The following is a 25,456-nucleotide window of genomic DNA, read 5'->3' as shown; positions in this document are numbered from 1 at the left end:
ACGGTTGCGCTACACTACCCTTGAATCCCGGGATATTTTTGTCGCCTCTTACGACGGATATTCCTGCCGCGGTATTTATATTCTAAGCTCCCTAATCCTCTGGGGATAATTGAACCATTCAATTCAATACTAACGGGAAACATACATACGCTCGATTGAGTGCTTTGATTTTACTAAATGTCCAATGTTTCTTTACATCGCTCAGTATTTCCTTCCCATCAGTTTTTTCCGAGTAATCAAATCAAATATCGAGCCAGTTTTTTGATTTTATTGTAAGCGCCAAAAAGCAAATTTTTCTCGCCTAAGCAGTTTAACATCTTAACTGAATTTAAATGGACAACGTTTTTATAACAACACTAAAATTTTGCAGAATTTCTCAATTTTTAAGGCGATAACGACACTTACGAAACTTTTGCAATCATTTTGAGAAACAATTTAGCGTTGGTTACACAGTTTTTCAAGATATTATTTGAATAGAATACGTTTTGAGTAAATGGTATGCTGCTTTATTGTGGACTTGGATTTTATTAGTATGTGGTCGAAATCTTCTTAGTAAAATGCTACTAGCATTTTACTCATTGTTATTTTAAACACAATTTTAAATATGTATATACAAAGCTAGAATGATCAAAGTTGTAAAATTTTATGTGAAGGTCATTTACGTTTTGACCCATGTCTCCAAACTTAGAGAAAAACAAAAAACAATCGGAGATTTTTATACTTCATACTTACTTCATCATTATTTCATTTTAGTATCTTGAAATCTTTTCCTTTTCGATTCCTTCTAAAACGAATTCATTTAATCTTTGCAATTATTGGGGAGAATTCCGACCTTCTATATTATTTTCTGTACTGATCCTGGCGGTTACGATAAAATTGCCATCCCGCAATAGTGTAAACAAAGGAAACGATAAAATGTATTTTCCTTTTTTCCAGAAACTGTACATAAGGCAACTCCTTGAGTTTTTGGGAGGATGTAACTAAAAATATCGTAAAATACGATAAATTGGCGCTTTCGATAAAATCACAAAGCAGGCTAGGTATGCTCTATACTACCCGCTGTATTTTAATATTTATGTATACACATGCTTTGCAGTAGCAGTTAGATCCTGGCACGTGCTAAGTCACTAATGCCTGGTTTTTCAGTGCGAACTTAAACTCTACATAAAGTTGACTAGAGTTTAACCTTGCCACTTTGTTCGATAACATAAAACTTTGCTGCTCATCTCAGCTTAAGCGGCCGAAGTGCCAGGTTTAAGCTCTAGTCAACTTTAACTGGAGTTTAAACTCACACTGAAAAACCCGGCCTTAGTGGAAAAATAGTTGTTGTGGCTTGAGTGTATAATTCTTGAACTGCTTTCCAAGAAAATCGACACATAAAGGTTCCACTGATTTTTTTCTTTTAGAACTAAAAAAGGACTCCATTATTTCCATAAATTAAAATAAATAGAGATATCACCGAGTCCTTAATTGTATAGTTAACGTTTATGGTTACTATTGGTATACGTGTGTCCCACAGTTAACTCATAAAAATTATTATTGTGAATATACAAGAAAAATTTGATTATGATCACTAGCAATAACTTTTCATCATTAAATGTTTTTTATTCTTAAAAGAATCCATATTGAAATAGCTAAGCCGGTAATGATTGCGATTAGATAACATTATTTATCAGGTGTGATTATTTTAAATTCTTAAGTATTGGGAGAAGAATTCAATCTTGAGACCCAAACTTGAATGAATGACAAGCCTAGCAGGGCAGGAGCACAAAACGTGCTCGACCGTTTCCCCCTCCAATCCGCACTTCCTACATCTGCTATCACTGTCTAAGCCTAATTTAAAGGCATGCGACTACAGAAGGCAGTGTCTAGTCAGAATACTCATCATGAGTATACAGTCCTCTCTTTTTAATGAGAGAAGCAACTTTGTTAGTGGTGGTGGTTGTAAGACCTACACATCACTCCTTTCCCGCTTGGTCGATCATGTGCACCTCTCGCCTTCTTTTAATCTCGCACAATCTAATTGGGACGTCCAAGCTTCAAGGGATTCCCATATATAGATGTATGTTTGTTCCCGTCCCGATTCTTTCCAGGTATTTCTTACACTCTAAAACACTTTTAGATGCTGTTCTATGTGAGATTATTGCCTTAATTGCTGTTTGGCTGTCAATATAAAAGTTAACATGACTGCAGCTCAATCTATTCTTTTCCAGTGTTTCTACTGCTATGGTTACGGCTAATACTTCCGCTTGGAAAACGCTACAGTGATCTGGCGGCTTGAAGGATCTGTTTATTTCCGGATCAGCACAGTATACCGCAGACCCCGCCTGAGTAGTTAGTTTATGCCCAGCGCCACAGGAGAGGTGAGAGCACCGCACCCTCCGGCGTGCCCCTGTCCACTAATTTCGTGGTCTCATGTAATCTTCCTGCAATGGCTGGATGTACTTTAATGTAATTAAGAGCATCCATGATCGCCCATTTGGAAACATTGTTGAAAGCCCCGGCTATGTCTTTGAAGACTCCAGGGATTTCTCTGATCTTATTACCACCCTATGCAGTGCAGTTTCTACCGACTTTTCTTTGGTGGGCGCATGTTGTGTTGTGGAGGGCAGCCTCTCAAATTTTATGAGCAGAAATGATGTTAAGCTAATGGGCCTGAAGTCTTTGGGATACACGTGACCGATCTTCCCCGCCTGATTCAGTCTTATGCACCCATCGTATATTATTTTAACCCATTCCACTACCGCTCTACTTGAAGCTTGTAGCATGGTCGGGAATATACCATCTGGGCCCGGCGAATTATACTTAGAGAACGTCTTCACCACCCATTCGATATTGGTATCGGTCACCAAGCCCGGCACTACCCGCTCCGTGATCAAAGTGTGAGTGCTGTCTGCTGACTCTTCTAAATCATCTCCCGATGGAAATATGTATCGAAAAGCTCTTCAATGGATTCTTCACTATTACGTGACCATTCCCCGTTCTCTTTCTTTACTAGTCCCTGGACTATGTTTTCGCTTGCTGGGACTTTTTTCAACTGCTGTTTCGCTGGAGCACTCTACGTCCGCACAGAAATTCTTCCATGAAATTCTCTTCGCCCTGGAAATTTCACGCTTGTAGATCCCCAATAGATCCCTGTACTCGTCCCGACACGCTTTACTTTCCGCGGTCTTTGCTAGCTTAAGCATTTCATTTACCTGTCTTCTTAGGAGAATCAGCTTATTGTTCCACCATGGCTGCTTTGCTTTTCCTCTGAATCTTCTTAGAGCTCTGTTATGCGCAGTCATAAGCGTCTTTGTTAGGAAATCCTTGGATTCCTCCAGTTTCTCCACATTGGCAACCTCTTTGGGTTGTCCCAGTTCCAGTTTCCATGTTTCTGGAATTTCTTCCAGTTCGTTGGCCTAGTGTTCTAAAGGTTCCTCCCTTCTCTACCTTCTTTAGGTGGATGCTGAAGCTGATATACGCATGTTCGGAGAAGGATGGTCTAGTAAGAACCATCCAATCATACCTTGATATATCACGTTCAGAGCTCATTGCTGGATGTTCGACCAATGTCTGCTTAACGGCCACCACTGCGAGGTCCTCAGTGGTATAATTAGCATATATGAATGCAGCTGTTTCATTACCATGACTGCATCTCGCACCATTCCTTCCGTTTGCGCGAAGTAAAACCAAATTAGCGCCCCTGGATCAGCGCCACGTCAAACAAACCCTCCTCAAGGGGTAGAAGAAGTTCGCTCTACGCCACTTTACTGTGTTGGAGGTTTATCTGTAAGACTCGCAGCACTGTTGAGCTGTTTGCCCCATCCAGCACCTTCGTTGTGACGTCTTCATCCTCCTCTTGCCCTTTTGGTTTAAGACTTTCAAGGCCCCTACAGCCTCTCCCACTTCTTGCAAATTATGATTGTTATCCTCGGGACTTCTTCTCCCGGGTTGTAAATGCTGTGCTGGGTGTTCCTCTGTGTGACTCTCAGCACCATTTGGCGTTGGTTCTCTTCTAACGCCGTCGGTGACGTCAGGGTCCTCCAACTGTCCCTTTTCTCCAAGGCTTTTTAGGTCCTTTTCGACTTCGCCCACTCCCAGCGTGTTCAAATTGTTATACTCGGGACTTCTTTTCCGGAGTCGCATATAAATTTTGCCTGTGCCCCATGACATTTTGCCAAGCTGCGTGTACAATATATCCTCCGCCTGCTTGTTTATTTGGAAGATAAATCCTGTGTCGGTATGGTATCCATACTTTAACTTTTGGTACCGTGGGGATTTGCGCTTTGTCCACCACCATAAACCGCGCGTTCGTGCCTTGCCTTTGGAGGTTTGGAACCACTTTCTCCAGCCACCGCAAGTTCGCGATGTTTTCGCAAGCTATCATCTTTAAACCCTTATAACGGCGTAGATGCCAGTTTCAAACCGCTCCGACTCATAGTCGGGCGCTATGGAGTTCGATTAAGCCCTCACACCACCGACAAGGTGCCTACCATAGTGAGGCTAGCAACAGCTTGTGCTCGCACTGAAAAATTAGGCCTAAGCATCAAGCATGGCAAGTTTGTATTCTAGTCAAGTTTAACAGTAGTTTCAATTGGCATTGAAAAACCGGACCTAAGTATTATTTGTACTGATGTGTGCAAGTCGAACCTTAAACATGGCCTTTGTAAGTATTCTGATCCAGCGTATATATCTATCTTCTTTCATATATGTATATTAGAGCGAGTCGAATTGTATGGATGGATTTTTCCCCATGAGGAGTATAGCAAAAACGTAATCTACAGATGATTCTAAGAAAAATTGGTGAAGACACCACAACTCTAAGTCCGATTTCGAGGTCCCCACTTTTACAAAATAGATATTTTGCATTTGAATGTAGGGTTTGGCCAAAAAATCTTCATAGCTTCGGATAGAATTATAGGAAAAATATCATATTGGGCTCACTTTAAAGGTATTTTACGTACATTTCAGAATCTGTATTAATATCTATAGTGTTTTTGAAATTTAGTAGATATATCAGGCTTAAATTATGAGAAATTAGCCCAAAATGAACTTTAAACTACTACATTATCATTTTTACAAATTTCTTATGGAACATTTTTTTCTTTACAGCTAAAATAAGTTCAGAATATTTCCAACAACTTTCATTCAGACAGTTTTTTTTTTTACGAATTCGTTTTAGTATAACATAATTTTTGCTTATTGCTTGAAAATATAGGTTTTCTTTGAAAATTTTACAAATCACTTATCGGAGGTATGGTGCAGGAGCGTGTACGCCGAAAATACTAGAGATGACTCTAGGAATATTCGAGAGAACATTTCCATGAAATATTTATGGTCGATTATGGGCGATCGCCTGCCAGGGTCTCGAGATATAGGACAAAACGTGGACCCGGGTACCCCTAGAATGTGTTTATAGAATATAGATATCAAATGAAATCTGTTGATGAGTGCTTTAGTAGAGGGTAATTTTCATACTCCTGGGTGACTAGGGACTCGAGATATAGGCCAAAACGTGGACCCGGGTACCCCTGGAATGTGTTTATTGAATATGGACAACAAATGAAAACTGTTGATCAGTGCTTTAGTAGAGGGTAATTTTCATATCCCTGGGTAATTAGGGTCTCGAGATATAGGCCAAAACGTGGATCCGGGTACCCCTAGAATGTGTTTAAAGGATATGGATATCAAATGAAAGCTGTTGTTCAGTGCTTTAGTAGAGGGTAATTTTCATACCCCTGGGTGACTAGGGTCTCGACATATATGCCAAAACGTGGACCTGGGAACCTCTAGAATGTGCTTATAGAATATGGATAACAAATGAAAGCTGTTGATGAGTGCTTTAGTAGAGGGTAATTTTCATACCTTTGGGTGACTAGGATCTCGAGATATAGGTCAAAATGTGGATCAAGGTAACACTAGGATTTGTTTTTACATTATGAATATCAAATTGAAGCTGTTGATGTGTGCTTTAGTACAGAGTAAGTTTTGTGCCGCTGGTTGACTAGGATCTGGAGATATAGGCCAAAACGTGGACCCGGATACACCTAGAATGTGTTTTTACATTATGGGTATCAAATTTAAAATGTTGCTGTATGCTTTAATACGGAGTAAGTTTTACACCGCTGGGTGACTAGGGTATCGAGATATCAAATGAAAGCTGTTGCTGAGAGCTTTAAAGTCATTTTCATTGTGGTATTCGATTTAGTCGCATCAACCTAGCAAAACTGATAAAAATACAAAGATTAGGAAAAAGTGTAGAGGGGCGAGGGCAGAGTTAGACGGAAAAAGCTTATTAAAATGTATGCAGGTAGACCAAATTTAGGGCAGAACAACGTCTGTCGGGTCTGCTAGTTACATATAAAATTTTAAAATTTTAAGCTTTTATGTATGTATAATCTATAAGATCGTCCTAATCGCCCGCCTCCCAAATCGTGCTGGATCCGCCCCTGGTCTTGCACGCATTCGCGACGGCGTGTACCGAATCAGATTGACGAGCTGTATGAGCAGCGAATAAAAACAAATTGGCTACAATGGCAAAGTGATGTTATTCGAATGAAAAAGGTGATCGGGCTTAGAAATTGTTTTTATCGGAACCCTATAGAATTAGAGGAAGAGGGCGACCAGGTTAAATTTTTTAGCGTTGGTATTACAGCGTGGTATGAAAAATCTGTATGTATGGGTTTGTTTATGCGGGGAGTGTTCTGGCGGTTTGAACACAACATGCATGATTACCTTTTTTTTATACATATAGCCTCCACATCTTTAATTTTCTTGGTGTTTCAAATTGAAATCAGTTATCACCTAGAAAAAACGAAACTTATGAGGCAATTACGGAGGATAAGTTGTTTTCGGCAGCTACAATATAAGATAGGACAATTTGATTTTAACCGAGACCTACTTACTCCAAATAGGCTGCTTTAACCGCCCTGAATTTGATATTCTATGCACATAGGCAACGCGTGATTCACAAACAGCTAGACCAATTTTTCTATCTACTGTATTTGGCAAAACAGGAAGAGCCAAAAATTGACTTTACGAACATCACACCCGCAGGCAAGCAAGTAAACTTTTCGTAGAAATTCACAAATCAGCTGGTCATAAATCATATTCCAAAAGCAAAATTAGCGTAGCAAATGAAAATTACATTGTAGTTCTTCGTAGGCTGTACCGTAACAAAACAAAGTTATATTCTTGATCATTTACACAGATATGTATAAACATTAGTGTGACCCCTAAAAACTAAATCAACAATTTTTGTTTGTCTCTATCAAGGTCAAAGATACAAAACATCAATTTGGTTCCATAGGTGTCAGCTTCCAGATTTCAAGATAGGGTGTTGCATGGGGGTCAAAAATTACTCTAGGAAGACCTAATCGAAAAATTTAAATGTGGCGTCTTCGACTATGTTATTATAAACTTTGCATATTAGAAACGAATTTTGTTTTTATTCCATAGGGTATTCTAGACTTCAACAGCAGTTCGGCACGCTCTAACCCTCCCAAAATGGGATCATAGTTAATATGAGCATTTGAATCGAGATAAAAAGCTTATTTCGATATGGAAATCTGCAATTTGGGCCCTTTGCAACACGTCGGGACAAAAATGTATGTGTGTGTATATTTAACCGTTTCAAGCATGACACTGGAAAAAACATTAATTTGGTTTTTAAGGATCACCCTAGTATGCACAATGTAGATACGTATGTACAATGTACAATGTATGTACATATGCATGTATAGTTGTGCATATTCGCCGACGGTTTGACTTTAAAGCGCAGGTAATACTTTATTACTGCAAACATACATAACTACACATAGTAGGCACATCTATCTTACGTGTCTCGCACGGTTGCCAGACTACACTTTGATTCGAAACAAAAATCAACATGAAGGAGGCAAAAAGAGGGCGATAATTTTCAAAAATATGTTGATGCATAATTTTTTCAAAATATGTGCGACAAAGTCTACTCACCATAAAATTTGGTAAACGGACTACCTATGTCATAGGGAATGCACCTGAGAAAAATATTTTATATGAAATATTTTTAAAAGGATCATAGACATATACACATATTAGTCAATATAAATGCTGAAAATTGTCTCATACCAATTATTAAAAGAAATACGAAACAATTAAGTTATTTGAAGTCGGGCTTGATCCAACTTATTGTACCTAGCATTTTCCACCGTTTTGCGAATCATGTCCATTTTAGATAATGCATAGTGTCAAAAACTGACACCAAATGAATTATGAAAGAAGATTATAGCTGAGTACATAATGTTAAGTTACACATAAACTTTGACTCTCTTACTTTTTTATCATAACCTCAAACACTTGCATGGAAAGGAACGAAACAGAAATGAAGAGACCATGAAAGGGCCATTTCTGGTTAAAATTGGGTAAAGTGGCAGCCCTTGTACCCGTTAATGCCTTCTACGCTCTAGGACTTTATGCAAAAATGCTCCTGCCATAGAGATTTAGGCACAGAATCAACGAAATCGCGAAGAACACAGTTTGGCCTTGGACTTTCCAATTTGCTCAGTAATTCTATTAACATGACCTTGTCAAATGCTAGTAGTACCTTACCACTAACAAGCATGACTATGTTTGTATATATACATCTACAAATACATACATAAGTATGTACGTATGGATGTGCAAGTCAGTGTCATTGCTACAGGACTCGTCCTCTTTTGCTTATCTTTATTGCAAAAAAAATATGTTGCAACAGAAATTGCAATATACATTCCTTATACTGTTACTCGCAAACAAATTAACTTTGCAAATTATGCCCAAACCAGCGGTGAGTGGTCGGAAAGTCAAGGCTGTTGAGGAACCATCTTTATGTAGGTACATACATATACATATATATAAATATGTACATACATAGTTGTATACAGTTCTTTGTCTTTTTTCGGAGGCAGATAGAAAGCCAATGAAAATAAAAAATGATTTTATTTTGCACATCTATGGCAAATAAAGCCAATTCATTGCATCCGATTTCTTCCCTGTCGCTAGTAGCAAAGGTACTAAAAGCCGTCCTCTTCCCTTTTTTACCGAATATCTACGGCTTTAAGGCTACCAAACTGGCTTCCGAAAACTGCGTAGCACCTCCAAACGCGCTTAGTGCCATTAACTCCAAAATAAATTACGGAATAAATCTAAAGCCACTGTGGGGGTGGTCCTCGATCAACTTTATAGAAAATAATAATTTTCTATATAATTTTGAATAATTTATTTAAACTTTATTTTTTAAAAGATATTTTTGATGACTCAAAATATTTTAAATTTTTGATAATTAACCATAAACAATCTTAAAATAATAAACTTTTAAATTTAACAAGGTATATTTATTATAAGTAGATAACCCTACATATACTCTCCCTCCAGTGAAACGAAAAATTCATTTTTTAAATGTTAATTTACAGTGTATATTGATTACTATAAGTTGTTATTGTTGTTAGTGTTTATTTATTGTAGTAGTTTTATGTGAATTAATATTAGTTATTTATAATATAATATATATATATATATATATATATATATATATATATATATATATATATTGTAATTTATAATAATGCGATTGAAGAACCTAGGATGAGGTTGAATGATAATAGATTGCAACTTTGTGTGCATAATCATTAAAAAATTAAAAACTTGTAATGTATGTCCAAGTTGTTGATCAGGAATGAAAAGTTGATTCCTTTAATTGTTTGGGGGTGAAATTTTCATTGATTCATGTTATGTTAATGAGTATAAATTGAGTTTTAAATATGATTTACATTTCAATGTGAAATATTGATATTTAGGAAAAAAATCTTTAAGAGATTTTTTAAGATTGTAGAAATTTGTCTGATTTTTAAAAATCAAAGTTATTTCTTTTTTTTTTGTAGTGGATTGTGTTATTTTCTATTTGAATATGAATTAATTTTCATTGCGGTGTTTGTATGTCTGTTGTTGTAAAATAGTTTATATGGATATGTGATATATATTCTTGAATAAAAACTGGAGAAGAAGTGCGTATAATTAATATAAATAATAAATTGACTATTATTTTAAATCAATTAATATAAATTTTTAAATAATGTAACATTAGCATTCTAAGTTAAATTATTTTGTTTAGATTAAATTTGATTGAAGAAATAAACTTTTTAAAATAAAATATGAGTATTAGTTGTCGAAAAATGCAAAAATTTTGAATAATACAGCTCACTAAATGGTAAGATCACCGGTACTACTAATTTATGTGTTACATTTATTTTAATATTTTTAAATTTTAAAAAAGTTGAATTTTCAAAAATAAATTGTTGTACGTTATATGACTAGTTAAGTAGATTATTAGTGCCAATTATAAAATAAATGTGGTCGTATACCAAAATTCGTAATGTTAAACATATATATGTATTAGGGTCGGTTTGTGGGGAGGCAAAAAAATCGCCCATTGCTCTATGAAAATCATATTCTAGGGATCAAAATAAGAAACTTTGCCCAAGGAACCATACCTCTAAAACGAATTCTGATGTCCCCCCTTTGGGTCGTAGAGGCAAATTTTGAAAAATCCCATTTTGAAATGCCTATGTCTTTTCTTTTTGGAGTTTATTTTTCTCTTTATAAATTTATTTAGTCAGAACATACGTAAAAGAAAAAATGAATTTAACTTAGTAATAGAAAAGAAATTAAAAAAAATTATTAGAAAATAGCGTTTTTACAACCCCGTTTTAAAACCAAGGCATCACTGTGATGCATTTGCATGTCGTAAACATAGTTGTGTGGGTTTTTTATTCAACCGTTTTAAAAAATGAAGGTATCACTCTGACACAATTGCAGATCGTAAAATTGCTTGTGTTGTTTTTTTTTAAGCCACCACAAGACACAGCAGGTATATTTGAAATTGCCCCTACCCAAAAGTTCGACCCAAAGGGGGACATCAGAAATCGTTTTAGAGGTATGGTTCCTTCGGCAAAGTTTCTTATTTTGATCCCTAGAATACGATTTTCACAGAGCAATGAGCGATTTTTAAATCGGCCCGCCCTAATATGTATATATATATATAATTAGTTTTTGATTTAAGTATCTATATGATTGATACGATTATCAGTGGTTAATAGGATTTCCAAACTTTTTGTTTTATAAAGACAGCTTTGTATGTGATCAAAACGATTATTGCATATGTTCAACTCCCGTAATACCATTTGAGTTCCATTTCGGAACTTCTTCAAAAAATTGTTCTTGTGCGCACTCTTATGCACGCACGCTCCACTCAAACACCAAAAACACGTATTTTTGTAGTTTTCGTTTCACTTTGTGTTTATTTAAGTTAGTTTAGTATATACTAAATAGTTTTTAGTTCTTTAGCACTAGACTTAGTTTTGTTTAGTTAGTACTGTCTTTTATGTTCGCACAATGAAGTTAAATTATAAGTTTTTGTCTGCGCACTTAGTTCACGAGTCTTTTCTTTCGTTTAACATTCCAATTAATGATGGCCGCCTTTCTTCTTGAGCCGACCTCCCCGTTTCCAACTTGTTTCAACACCTGTTTTCCATTCACAATAGACAACAGGGTTGCACCAAGTGGGAAACAGGGTGAGATCATAAGGCTGCTGTTACACCATCCCCCTTTTCGAAAAAAAGGTTGAAGTCGACAAGTTGATCAGGTTTGTCGGCTTCAACTTTTTTGTGGGTTTATTTTACTTTCATCCCGAATGGAAGAAAAATGAGAAAAATTTTAAACTTTTGCGGCAGATATACCTAGGCTAACTTGCCTAATTTAACTAATTACGTTTATTTGTTTTTAAACCTACATATTTACTTATCTGAATATTAGTAGTTTATATATTTTTGTTTGGGTTTTTTTTGTAAGTTATCTTAGTTAATTTAGTTACTTATTTGTACCTGAAGCCTACATATGTACATATATTAATATTAGTAGTTAAATTGTATTTTTCGTGTTGTTTTTTTATTTCTTTTTTTTTCTGTAATTCAAAATTTCATTTTTGTGGGTTTCTTTTTGTGTATTAACTTATACGTACGTTTTCTTTTTGTTTGTTTTACCTAAATTAAGTATTGTTTTAAAGTATGCTACATTTTTTTCCATTTGCTTAAAGTTGGTGAAATAAAATGATTAAAAAAATTTATTTTGACTATCTCAAAATGAAATAGGGTACATCCGATTTTATTTATCTGGGTGCTCCCCTTGTGCGGTTTTTATGTACCGTTTTGTATTTTTTGTTTTCATTATCAAAAATGATTACATTTACACCGTCTATATTTGTTACTAAATATGGACTTTCATATATGTTTTTATGTTTTTCCCGTGGTTCTTTTTGAACTAAAACCATATCGTTTATATTTACTAATATTGGTTGTGCATTTTTGTCGTATGCATCTTTAGTTCTTATTTTGAGTTTTCTACTAACTCTTTAGCCATGGCGTGGCATTTTTGCATTCGGTACTTTACTTCTTTTGAATAATTTTCGATATTATAAATCGGTTCGATTGTTTCGTTTTTCAGTTCAGATGGCACAATGGCCTTTTTACCAAAAACTAATTCAAAAGGAGTAAGTTTATTATCGAATACCGTATTTGGCGTTGTGCTATGCCAAAACGTAAAATATCTCAAATATGTATCCCAATCATTAAAGGAATCATCTAAGAACGCACGTAGGTACTCGTTAAAAACTCTATGGTTTCTTTCGACAGTTCCTACGGTTTCATGATAATATGGTGTAGAAAAGTTGTGATGAATATTTAATAAATTTGCAAAAATTTCATTTTTGAATTCAGTGCCTAAATCTGATTTAATGGATTTCATAGCAACGTATATTAAAATGAAGCCTTCGAATAGTGCTGACGCAATGGGTTTTGCACTTTTATCAGGTATTGATATTGTAACTAAGTATTTTGTCAGATCGCAGATTATGGTAAGCGCGAACTTATTACCATATCTCGATTCTGGCAATGGGCCTCTGGTATCAATTACGACAATGTCGAAAGGTTTATTAGGAGTAGGAGTTAGAACGCGTTCTTCTTTATTTCCTCTTTTGACTTTGTTCAAAAGAAATTTTTCGCATTTCCTAACATAACTAGCTATGTCTTTTGTCATGTTTTTCCAGTAAAATTTGTTTCGTAATTTGGCGTATACTTTTTTCGTTCCACAGTGACCACCAGTGATGGGATCATTGTGATAAATTGCTAATAATTGTGATTTTTGTACCTGATCAGTGATTGTTTTAATTGGATACATTAAAATCATTTTTAAAAGTTGTAAAAGCTTATTTCCTCTTTCTTTAAAATTTTTATATGTAATGTATTTGAAAATTAAATCGTTTTTTGGCCATTCTATTTCCTTAATATTAAGTTTTCCGGCTTCTTTTTCTAGCCTCGAAAGTAAAGTATCGAAATTCTTTATTTCGTTAGAAAATTCAAAATCAAGTAAAATTGCTCTTTTATGCTTTATATGCGCGCATATTCTTAAAAATTGTTTATTGTTTTTATCATGAAATATTTCTGATCTAATACGAGGAATTTTTTTGAAAAGTTATGAGTGAATTTATCATAAACGTTTAATTTTTGTATATTTTCACATAAGTCTAGATTTTCGTTAGAACTACATTTATCATTTTTCTTACTCATAGCTCTAGTCTGAACTGCAAATATATTTTTGGTTGATTCTCTTATTTTGCCAATGGTTATAAGAGAAAGTGCATCAGCTCCTACATTTGCTTTCCCTTTATGTACTCTTTGTGAAATTGTATTCCGCCAACTCAAGGTCTTTCATAGTGAATAAATAGCCTAAAGGCCTGTGATCTGATTTTACAATAAGGTGATTTCCATAAACATATGGTCTGAACTGTTTAATGGCAAAATAAATGGCTAATAATTCCAACTCAATGATGGCTTTCTTTTGTTCTGCGTCATTAAATGATTTTGACGCATAACATATAGGTAAATCGCTGCCTTGATGTTCTTGGCTGAGTATTGCTCCACATCCCGTCTTAGAAGCGTCTACTGTAATGGTAAACTGTTTGGAAAAATGCGGGTATTGTAATATCTTTGGTGACATTAGGGATGATCTTAGTGCATCAAAAGCTTTATCGCATGATTCGTCCCAGTTAAATTCTACTCGTTTTCTATTCAGTCTATTCAGAGGTGCTGCCAGAGATGCAAAGTTTGGAATAAAGCGTCTGTAGTAGTTGGCAAAAGCTACAAACCGTCTTACAGCGTCTTTGTCTGTTGGCTTAGTATAGTTACGAATTGCATTTATTTTAGATTCGTCTGGTGACAGACCTTCAGCTGCGCATTTGTGTCCTAGGAATGTTACTTCTGGTCTTAGAAATTACATTTGTTTGGATTGAGTTTAAGGTTGAATGATCTACAAGTATTGAATACTTTAAACAAATTTTTAATGTGATGGGATTCGCTACAGCCGATGACTATAATGTCATCTACATAAAGAAAGCTACATTAGGTGGTATTCCTGAAAATGCAATGGTCATCATCCTAGAAAACGAATTTGGTGCAATGTTCAAACCAAATGGCAATACCTTCCATCAATACGCTCCGCGATCAGTAGAAAATGAGGTTATATCGCGTGAATCTACGTGTAATGGTTTTTGGTGAAATCCAGAAAAAAGTTCTAAGGTTGAGAAAAATTTGGCCCTGCCAAGATTGTCTAAAATATCATCGATTCGTGCTAATGGAAATTTGTCTGCTATAAGCTTCTTGTTAACTGCGCGAAAGTCAACACACATTCGGTATGCTTTTTTGCCATTTATTTTCTTTTTAGGAACTAGGATAATAGGACTGTTGTAGTTAGAATAGCTTTCTTCTATTAAATCATTTTCTAGTAATTTTGTAAATTGCCTGTTAATTTCTTCCCGCTGCGAATAGGGTAGACGATAGTTCTTTATATATACTGCTTCGTTGTCAGTTAACCGCAATTTCTGCTCATAGAAATTATTTAACGTCATCTTATCGTTGTCAAGGGCGAATAAGTCAGCATATTGTATGCATTGATCTAAAAGTTCAGATGGTGCATCTTTTGGAATTTGATCTTTTAAAATCGAAGTTATTTCGTTAATTCGCTTCGACTTAGTTTTACATACGACATAGACGTGATAATTAGATAAGTTTTCTGCTTTAATAGAATTTTGTGTACGAATTGTACATCACTTGTGGTATTGATTAATTTTATGACTGGATTATTGGAATTTGTTATGCATCTTGCGGTAAATGCGCCTTTTTGTATTTCTTGTGATTCAACGAAAAGTGGAGTTGTTGAGTGACCTAAGTCGAAAATTTGAAAAACTTCGCATCTTGGTGGTATAATACACATATCTCTTTCTGTTCCCTGTAGGATTGGCATAATGACTTTTTCTTTATTTGCCAGAATGAGATGCTACTATTTGAGTAATTTATTACACATTTCTTATAATGAAGAAAATCTTTACCCAGTATACCAATGTTTCTGTTTCTAGCCTATTTTGACTGTTGCTAGTGTTACGCGAGTTACTATTGTTTCGATTGTCGTTGTTTTGCCTATAGTTGTTGTTTTGCCTATTTTGATTGTTATTATTGTATCTACCGTTATTATTGTTGTTGTACCTATTGAAATTATTATTGTTAATGAACCTGTTGAAATTACTATTGTTGTTGTATTTATTATTGTTGTTGTAGTAGTTATTGCCTCTATTGTTATTGAGAAAGTTGGTTTGATTGTTAAACCTTGGTCGAAAAGCTAATACCTGTCTTTCTGTAGCCTGATAGTTTTGTTCGACTATCATTTTTGCTACGACGTCTTTTGCGTCACTAAAAGAGGTTGATGCGAGAATTGATTTGACTAAGTCTGAGCGCGTATTTAGTCTACAAACGTTTACTGACTGTTCGACTGTCATCTCGTGCGCTTTGGCTTTTGATATGCCCTCGATAATTAGAGACCTCTCTAAAGCATCAAAGCATTAAAGCAAGCAAGCAAGCATAATTCCTCTACGCGTTTAGCAAACTCGGTTAAATTATTGTTCGTAACTTTTAGTGAAGCTATTTTCCCTGCAACGACTTTTGAATTGTCTGGCTTTTATTCGACTTTTAAGCGCATCTTTAATTTCTTGAATAGATGATTATATTTGGCGGATATTTGTTCACCGATACGATTGTCGAGTGTTTCCGGCTTTGATGAGTTAGAGAATTCTTCTTCTTCCTCAGATTCGATTTTTTACCTCTACTAAAATGTTATTATATGCCTCAATTAAAGAATTTTTATATTCACCTAACTTCTCTTGCCTTGTCGGTAACGAACGACCTGTATACAAACGCGTTTTTAATTTTAAAGAAATTTCTCCCAACTCTTTGAATTTTGTTTCGAAATTTGACATTAGCAGAAGAAAACTGTTACACTTGCAGCTTTGTATGCTTGCATATTAACAAATGAATGAAAAAGAAGCTGAAATGATTTATAATCAAATCGAATTGTGAAAAGTTGCAAGTTTCAGGTATGAATATGAACGAATTGAAGGAAAAAGAAATTTGGAATGGTTTTATAACCTAAATTGTTTGAGTTATAAATATGAACAAATTTGAATGGAAAAGAGATTTCAAATGGTTTTGTAACCTAAATTGTATTAACCTAAATTGAGTTGTTGCTGCAGATTTGAGTTATGAATTTGAACAAATTTGTATTGAAAGGGAATTTGAAATGGTTTTATCACATAAGTTAAATTAGAGAAAGTGGAAAGTTTGTGTTATGAATGCGAAAAAATTCTAATGGAGAAAAAAAAATTTTAAATGATTTTATAATTTAAATTGGAACCGCTTTACTTGTACTGTGCATTGAATTTTGGCATAAATTTGTTGGAATTGTTTGAAATTGAGTTAAGAATATTCCTCGTGAACCATCAATATTGATGTTAACCGGAATATATTTATTGCAATTTAATATTTATTACAATTGTTTAACGTGACGGCCGCACAGTTGCTCAAAAAATGTTAATTTTAATATTTAACGTGTCGGCCGCACCGCTACACAGCAAAATGTTGAGTATATAATTGTAAACATTTATTAAATTTTCATCATTATTTAACGTGTCGGCAGCACCGTTTCATCAAAAATGTTTTTTTTTTTTTTTTTTACAATTGTTATTTTTTGTTGTGTATTATTGGGTAATAACGTTTTCAATGTATTGAATTTTTAAAGTTTGTTAAAGTATTTCAAAAGTATTGGATGTAATCAAAATTACTTAAATTTTCACACAATGTACTATGTATATGCATACGTCTTTCTTTTATAAATGCTTCGCTTTTAGCCACAATTTATGTATTATGCATATACATACACACTCTATTAAAATTTATATTGTTTCAAATATAGACTTTGTATATTACATTAGATTTGTTGTGCATTAATGCAATTGTTTTTGAAGAAAAAAAATGTTGGGGTTATATGTATCACCAATTTCACTTTGTATCAAAAAAATTTTGAAAATAGTAAATAATTTAAATTGATGCAAAAAATATTCAAAATGTATGTGAGAATATCAGAGACTACTTTAATTAACAAATAAATTTGAGAATCTTCATTTCGCTTCAAGTTTGAACAATATTAAAAGTATGTATTTGCCAGGATGTTAGTAATTACATTGGTTTAAAAGCAAATTTGCGAGTTATACATATACAAGTTTGATTTAGACTGATTATATTTCAAGCTATGCACATTGTTGTTGCAAATCTAAATTGCTTTACTTATGAAAATGTAAAGTTATTTTGTATGAAAATATTATAAAAATTGGCAAAGTTGAAGAAACAACAGATATTGCGATTTGATTTGATATTGAACGATTTTAAGGGAATTTTAAGTATTTTAGCGAAAAATATTTATGAAAAAAAATTATATGTACACATTTCGAAAGCAACTACATATAACATTTTATATATACATACATACATACTGAAAACCTCACCATACGCTGTCGCCTCTGCTGGCGTTCTGCTGCTGCCGTCGCGACGCGTCGTCCCTTCGCTGCTGCTAATTTTTCCCGTTCAGCTTCCTTGTACTGCTGCTATTTTTTCCCGATGTGCCGCTAATTACAAAAATTTTTGAATATAAAGATATTGCATGCGCGAACTTCGGTGGAAAGCAGCGGAGCGTAACAAAATTCTAGTAGGTCACTTTCACTACACCAAAAATTTTAACACAATTTTTAACATAATTTAAGCACAGAAATACACTGATTGGAGTTTTAGAGAGTAACAGTTAAAATTCTGAACACATTACCTGAATAAAAATTGCACAAATAATGGTTAAATAGTAAATACAGACAGTGGTAGTTTAACAAATTCTGCTGTGGTAAGTGGTGAATGTGACCTACTAGAATTTTGTGAAGCTTGCCTCACACGATTTTTCGTCTATGCAATGTCTCTATATTATATCGTTTCTGCTAATTATGGTGCCTTCGTTTGTGTTTCGGGGTGGCGTTATTTGCCTCATCCCGTTATGACGTTGTACAATTTCTTTTTGATGTTATATGAAATATTTGTAGTGTTGAACAATTTTTTTTGTAGAATATTATGTTTTATACATATGTTCTTGTTTGTAGGTTTTTGTATTTTATATTTTTGTAGATTTTTGTTTTGTTTTAGTAAAAATTGAAATTTGTCCACCTATTGGTGACATGCCCAATTAGTGGCCTTTTGCAGGTGGCCTGGTGCCCATCTTGTATCCGATTTGGCACGCTGCCTCACGGTCGCCATGCGAACTTCCATTTCGGAACTCCTTCAAAAAATTGTTCTTGTGCGCACTCTAATGCACGCACGCTCCACTCAAACACCAAAAACACGGATTTATGTAGTTTTCGTTTCACTTTGTGTTTATTTAAGTTAGTTTAGTATATATTAAATAGTTTTTAGTTCTTTAGCACTAGACTTAGTTTTATTAAGTTAGTACTGTCTTTTATGTTCGCACAATTAAGTTAAACTACAAGTTTTTGTCTGCGCACTTAGTTCACGAGCCTTTTCTTTCGTTCAACATTCCAATTAATGATGGCCGCCTTTCTTCTCGAGCCGACCTCCCGTTTCCAACTTGTTTCAACACCTGTTGTCCATTCACAATAGACAACAGGGTTGCACCAAGTGGGAAACAGGGTGAGATCATAAGGCAGCTGTTACATATAGTTTTTGAGAAATTGAAGCGGTTCAGTCAATGTTTCGAGAAGATTTTTAGATAAAGTAATGTATGTAGCTAATATGCTCCTCTGATGGCGTTGAAAGATATTGCATTGTCACATTAAATGTGTGTGTGTTTCGTGGCGGCCACCGTGGTGTGATGGTAGCGTGCTCCGCCTACCACACCGTATGCCCTGGGTTCACACCCCGGGCAAAGCAACATCATAATTTTAGAAATAAAGTTTTTCAATTAGAAGAAAAATTTTCTAAGCGGGGTCGCCCCTTGGCAGTGTTTGGCAAGCGCTCCGGGTGTATTTCTGCCATAAAAAGCTCTCAGTGAAAACTCATCTGCCTTTCAGATGCCGTTCGGAGTCGGCATAAAACATGTAGGTCCCGTCCGGCCAATTTGTAGGGAAAAGCAAGAGGAGTACGACGCAAATTGGAAGAGAAGCTCGGCCTTAGATCTCTTCGGAGGTTATCGCGCCTTACATTTATTTTTTTTATTTTATTTCTCATTTTGTATTTATCGGGAAATATTGCATTCTCATTACAGTCGTCAGTTGGACGACGTGGGCTATTCAAACTATCTGCCATCATGTTATATGAACTATTTGGTATAAATGAAATTGCCGATGATGTCGATTAAAAAGAATTTGTATCACTTTGATAAAGATGTTGTTGTTTTTCGATAGAGGCACACGCACGTTCAGGTAATGTCCATAGAATATGCGTAGTATGGATTTAATCGGATTGCCGTCCATTTGTAAGTTAATTAAATTTGCCAAGGAGGTTAATAACAATGATAGATTAGTTATTGAATTATTTGTAAAATCAAGTTTTATTAGATTATTTAACAGCGAAATTTCATCCGGGATTTTCGTAATTTTGTTATCGCGTAAATCGAGAATAGGTTAGAAGGTCAGAAAGATCGTTGGTAGGATCGCCAGATATAGAAAATGATAATTATACTCAGATAATTATACGCAGAGCTCACAGAGTATATTAACTTTGATTGGATAACGGTTGGTTGTACAGGTAAAAGGAATCGAAATAGATATAGTTTTCCATATATCAAAATCGTCAGTATCGAAAAAAAATTCGATTGAGCCATGTCCGTCCGTCCGTCCGTCTGTCCGTTAACACGATAACTTGAGTAAATTTTGAGGTATCTTGATGAAATTTGGTAATTAGGTTCCTGGGCACTCATCTCAGATCGCTATTTGAAATGAACGATATCGGACAATAACCACGCCCACTTTTTCGATACCGAAAATTTCGAAAAATCGAAAAAGTGCGATAATTCATTACCAAATATGGATTAAGCGATGAAACTTGGTAGGTGAGTTGAACATATGACGCAGAATAGAAAACTAGTAAAATTTTAGACAATGGGCGTGGCACCGCCCACTTTTAAAAAAAGGTAATTTAGAAGTTTTGCAAGCTGTAATTTGGCAGACGTTGAAGATATCATGATGAAATTTGCCAGGAACGTTACTCTTATTACTATATGTCTGCTTAATAAAAATTAGCAAAATCGAAGAACGACCACGCCCACTTTTTAAAAAAAATTTTTTTTTAATTCAAATTTTAAAAGAAAATTTAATATCTTTACAGTATATAAGTAAATTATGTCAGCATTCAACTCCAGTAATGATATGGTGCAACAAAATACAAAAATAAAAGAAAATTTCCAAATGGGCGTGGCTCCGCCCTTTTTCAGTTAATTTGTCTAGGATACTTTTAATGCCATAAGACGAACAAAAACTTACCAATCCTTGTGAAATTTGGTAGAGGCTTAGATTCTAGGACGGTAACTGTTTCCTGTGAAAAAGGGCGAAATCGGTTGAAGCCACGCCCAGTTTTTATACACAGTCGACTGTCTGTCCTTCCGCTCGGCCGTTAACACGATAACTTGATCAAAAATCGATATATCTTTACTAAACTCAGTAACTCAGTACTTATCTGAACTCACTTTGTATTGATGTAAAAAATGGCCGAAATCCGACTATGACCACGCCCACTTTTTCGATATCGAAAATTACGAAAAATGAAAAAAATGCCATAATTATATACCAAATACGAAAAATGGGATGAAACATGGTAATTGTATTGGTCTATTGACGCAAAATATAACTTTAGAAAAAAACTTGGTAAAATGGGTGTGACACGTACCATATTAAGTAGAAGAAAATGAAAAAGTTTTGCAGGGCGAAATCAAAAGCCCTTGGAATCTTGGAAGGAATACTGTTCGTGGCATTACATATAAAAATAAATTAGCGGTACCCGACAGATGATGTTCTGGATCACCCTGGTCCACATTTTGGTCAATATCTCGAAAACGCCTTCACATATACAACTAAGGGCAACTCCCTTTTAAAACCCTCATTAATACCTTTAATTTGATACCCATATCGTACAAACACATTCTAGGGTCACCCCTGGTCCACGTTTATGGCGATATCTCGAAAAGACGTCCACATATAGAACTAAGGCCCACTCCTTTTGTAAATACTCATTAACACCTTTCATTTGATACCCATATCGTACAAAAAAATTCTTGAGTCACCCCTGGCCCACCTTTATGGCGATATTTCGAAAAGGCGTCCACCTATAGAACTAAGGCCCACGCCCTTTTAAAATACTCATTAACACCTTTCATTTGATACCCATATTGTACAAACAAATTCTAGAGTCACCCCTGGTCCACCTTTATGGCGATATTTCTAAAAGGCGTCCACCTATAGAACTAAGGCCCACGCCCTTTTAAAATACTTATTAACACCTTTCATATGATACCCATATTGTACAAACAAATTCTAGAGTCATCCCTGGTCCACCTTTATGGCGATATTTCTAAAAGGCGTCCACCTATAGATCTAAGGCCCACGCCCTTTTAAAATACTCATTAACACCTTTCATTTGATACCCATATTGTACAAACAAATTCTAGAGTCACCCCTGGCCACGTTTATGGCGATATCTCGAAAAGGCGTCCAGCTATAGCACTAAGGCCCACGCCCTTTTAAAATACTCATTAACACCTTTCATTTGATACCCATATTGTACAAACAAATTCTAGAGTCACCCCTGGTCCACCTTTATGGCGATATTTCTAAAAGGCGTCCACCTATAGAACTAAGGCCCACGCCCTTTTAAAATACTCATTAACACCTTTCATTTGATACCCATATTGTACAAACAAATTCTAGAGTCACCCCTGGCCCACCTTTATGGCGATATTTGAAAAGGCGTCCACCTATAGAACTAAGGCCCACGCCCTTTTAAAATACTCATTAACACCTTTCATTTGATACCCATATAGTACAAACAAATTCTAGAGTCACCCCTGGCCCACCTTTATGGCGATATTTGAAAAGGCGTCCACCTATAGAACTAAGGCCCACGCCCTTTTAAAATACTCATTAACACCTTTCATTTGATACCCATATTGTACAAACAAATTCTAGAGTCACCCCTGGCCACGTTTATGGCGATATCTCGAAAAGGCATCCACCTATAGAACTAAGGCCCGCTCCCTTTTAAAATACTCATTAACACCTTTCATTTGATACCCATATAGTACAAACAAATTCTAGAGTCACCCCTGGTCCACATTTATGGCGATATTTCTAAAAGGCGTCCACCTATAGAACTAAGGCCCAAGCGCTTTTAAAATACTCATTAACACCTTTCATTTGATACCCATATTGTACAAACAAATTCTAGAGTCACCCCTGGCCCACCTTTATGGCGATATTTGAAAAGGCGTCCACCTATAGAACTAAGGCCCACGCCCTTTTAAAATACTCATTAACACCTTTCATTTGATACCCATATTGTACAAACAAATTCTAGAGTCACCCCTGGCCACGTTTATGGCGATATTTCTAAAAGGCGTCCACCTATAGAACTAATGCCCACGCCCTTTTAAAATACTCATTAACACCTTTCATTTGATACCCATATTGTACAAACAAATTCTATAGTCACCCCTGGCCCACCTCTATGGCGATATTTCGAAAAGACGTCCACCTATAGAACTAAGGCCCACGCCCTTTTAAAATACTCATTAACACCTTTCATTTGATACCCATATTGTACAAACAAATTCTAGAGTCACCCCTGGTCCACCTTTATGGCGATATTTCTAAAAGGCGTCCACCTATAGAACTAAGGCCCTCGCCCTTTTAAAATACTCATTAACACCTTTCATTTGATACCCATATTGTACAAACAAATTCTAAAGTCACCCCTGGCCCACCTTTATGGCGATATTTGAAAAGGCGTCCACCTATAGAACTAAGGCCCACGCCCTTTTAAAATACTCATTAACACCTTTCATTTGATACCCATATTGTACAAACAAATTCTAGAGTCACCCCTGGTCCACCTTTATGGCGATATTTCTAAAAGGCGTCCACCTATAGAACTAAGGCCCACGCCCTTTTAAAATACTCATTAACACCTTTCATTTGATACCCATATTGTACAAACAAATTCTAGAGTCACCCCTGGTCCACCTTTATGGCGATATTTCTAAAAGGCGTCCACCTATAGAACTAAGGCCCACGCCCTTTTAAAATACTCATTAACACCTTTCATTTGATACCCATATTGTACAAACAAATTCTAGAGTCACCCCTGGCCACGTTTATGGCGATATCTCTAAAAGGCGTCCACCTATAGAACTAAGGCCCACGCCCTTTTAAAATACTCATTAACACCTTTCATTTGATACCCATATTGTACAAACAAATTCTAGAGTCACCCCTGGTCCACCTTTATGGCGATATTTCTAAAAGGCGTCCACCTATAGAACTAAGGCCCACGCCCTTTTAAAATACTCATTAACACCTTTCATTTGATACCCATATTGTACAAACAAATTCTAGAGTCACCCCTGGTCCACGTTTATGGTGATATCTCGAAAAGGCGTCCACACATAGAACTAAGGCCCACTCCTTTTTAAAATACTCATTAACACCTTTCATTTGATACCCATATCGTACAAACAAATTCTAGAGTCGCCCCTGGTCCACCTTTATGGCGATATTTCGAAAAGACGTCCACCTATAGAACTAAGGCCCACGCCCTTTGAAAATACTCATTAACACCTTTCATTTTATACCCATATTGTACAAACGCATTCTAGAGTCACCCCTGGTCCACTTTTATAACGATATTCCGAAAAGGCGTCCACCTATAGAACTAAGGCCCACTCCCTTTTAAAACACTTATTAACACATTTCGTTTGATACCCATATTGTACAATCGCATTATAGAGTCAACCCTGGTCCACTTTTATAACGATATTCCGAAAAGGCGTCCACCAATAGAACTAAGGCCCACTCCCTTTTAAAATACTCATTAACACCTTTCATTTGATACCCATATAGTACAAACAAATTCTAGAGTCACCCCTGGTCCACGTTTATGGCGATATCTCGAAAAGGCGTCCACACATAGAACTAAGGCCTACTCCTTTTTAAAATACTCATTAACACCTCTCATTTGATACCCATATCGTACAAACATATTCTAGAGTCGCCCCTGGTCCACCTTTATGGCGATATTTCGGAAAGGCGTCCACCTATAGAACTTAGGTCCACGCCCTTTTAAAATACTCTTTAACACCTTTCATTTGATACCCATATCGTACAAACAAATTCTAGAGTCACACCTGGTCCACGTTTATGGCGATATCTCGAAAAGGCATCCACCTATATAACTAAGGCCCGCTCCCTTTTAAAATACTCATTAACACCTTTCATTTGATACCCATATAGCACAAACAAATTCTAGAGTCACCCCTGGTCCACGTTTATGGCGATAGCTCGAAAAGGCGTCCACATATAAATTGCAGAGTCACCCCTGGTCCACCTTTATGGCGATATTTCGAAAAGGCGTCCACCTATAGAACTAAGGCCCACGCCCTTTTAAAATACTCCTTAACACCTTTCATTTGATACTCATATCGTACAAACTAATTCTAGAGTCACCCCTGGTCCATCTTTATGGCGATATCTCGAAAAGGCGTCAACATATAGAACTAAGGCCCACGCCCTTTTAAAATACTCATTAACACCTTTCATTTGATACCCATATCGTACAAACAAATTCTAGAGTCACACCTGGTCCACGTTTATGGCGATATCTCGAAAAGGCATCCACCTATAGAACTAAGGCCCACGCCCTTTTAAAATACTCATTAACACCTTTCATTTGATACCCATATAGCACAAACAAATTCTAGAGTCACCCCTGGTCCACTTTTATAACGATATTCCGAAAAGGCGTCCACCTATAGAAATAAGGCC

The 25,456-nt window shown here is 35.7% G+C and overlaps 1 protein-coding gene across 4 annotated transcripts in view; it reads right to left on the bottom strand.

Annotated features, from left to right (window-relative positions):
* The window catches only part of LOC137237670 (RRP12-like protein), a 312,941-nt gene that overhangs the window by 137,133 nt on the left and 150,352 nt on the right, over positions 1–25,456 (bottom strand). Inside the window, exon 2 of one of the 4 annotated variants that reach the window (XM_067761634.1) lies at positions 7,957–8,000. The exons of the other annotated variants lie outside the window; for them this stretch is intronic. Within the exon in view, the coding sequence (XP_067617735.1) occupies positions 7,957–7,959 (3 nt within the window). The 5' untranslated portion in view covers positions 7,960–8,000. The remainder of the gene's footprint in view (positions 1–7,956; positions 8,001–25,456) is intronic. 4 annotated transcript variants of the gene reach the window in all.

This window comes from Eurosta solidaginis, chromosome 1 (genome assembly GCF_040869045.1).
Source record: "Eurosta solidaginis isolate ZX-2024a chromosome 1, ASM4086904v1, whole genome shotgun sequence".
Lineage (NCBI taxonomy): Eukaryota > Metazoa > Arthropoda > Insecta > Diptera > Tephritidae > Eurosta > Eurosta solidaginis.
This window is presented reverse-complemented; position numbering and strand designations above follow the sequence as displayed.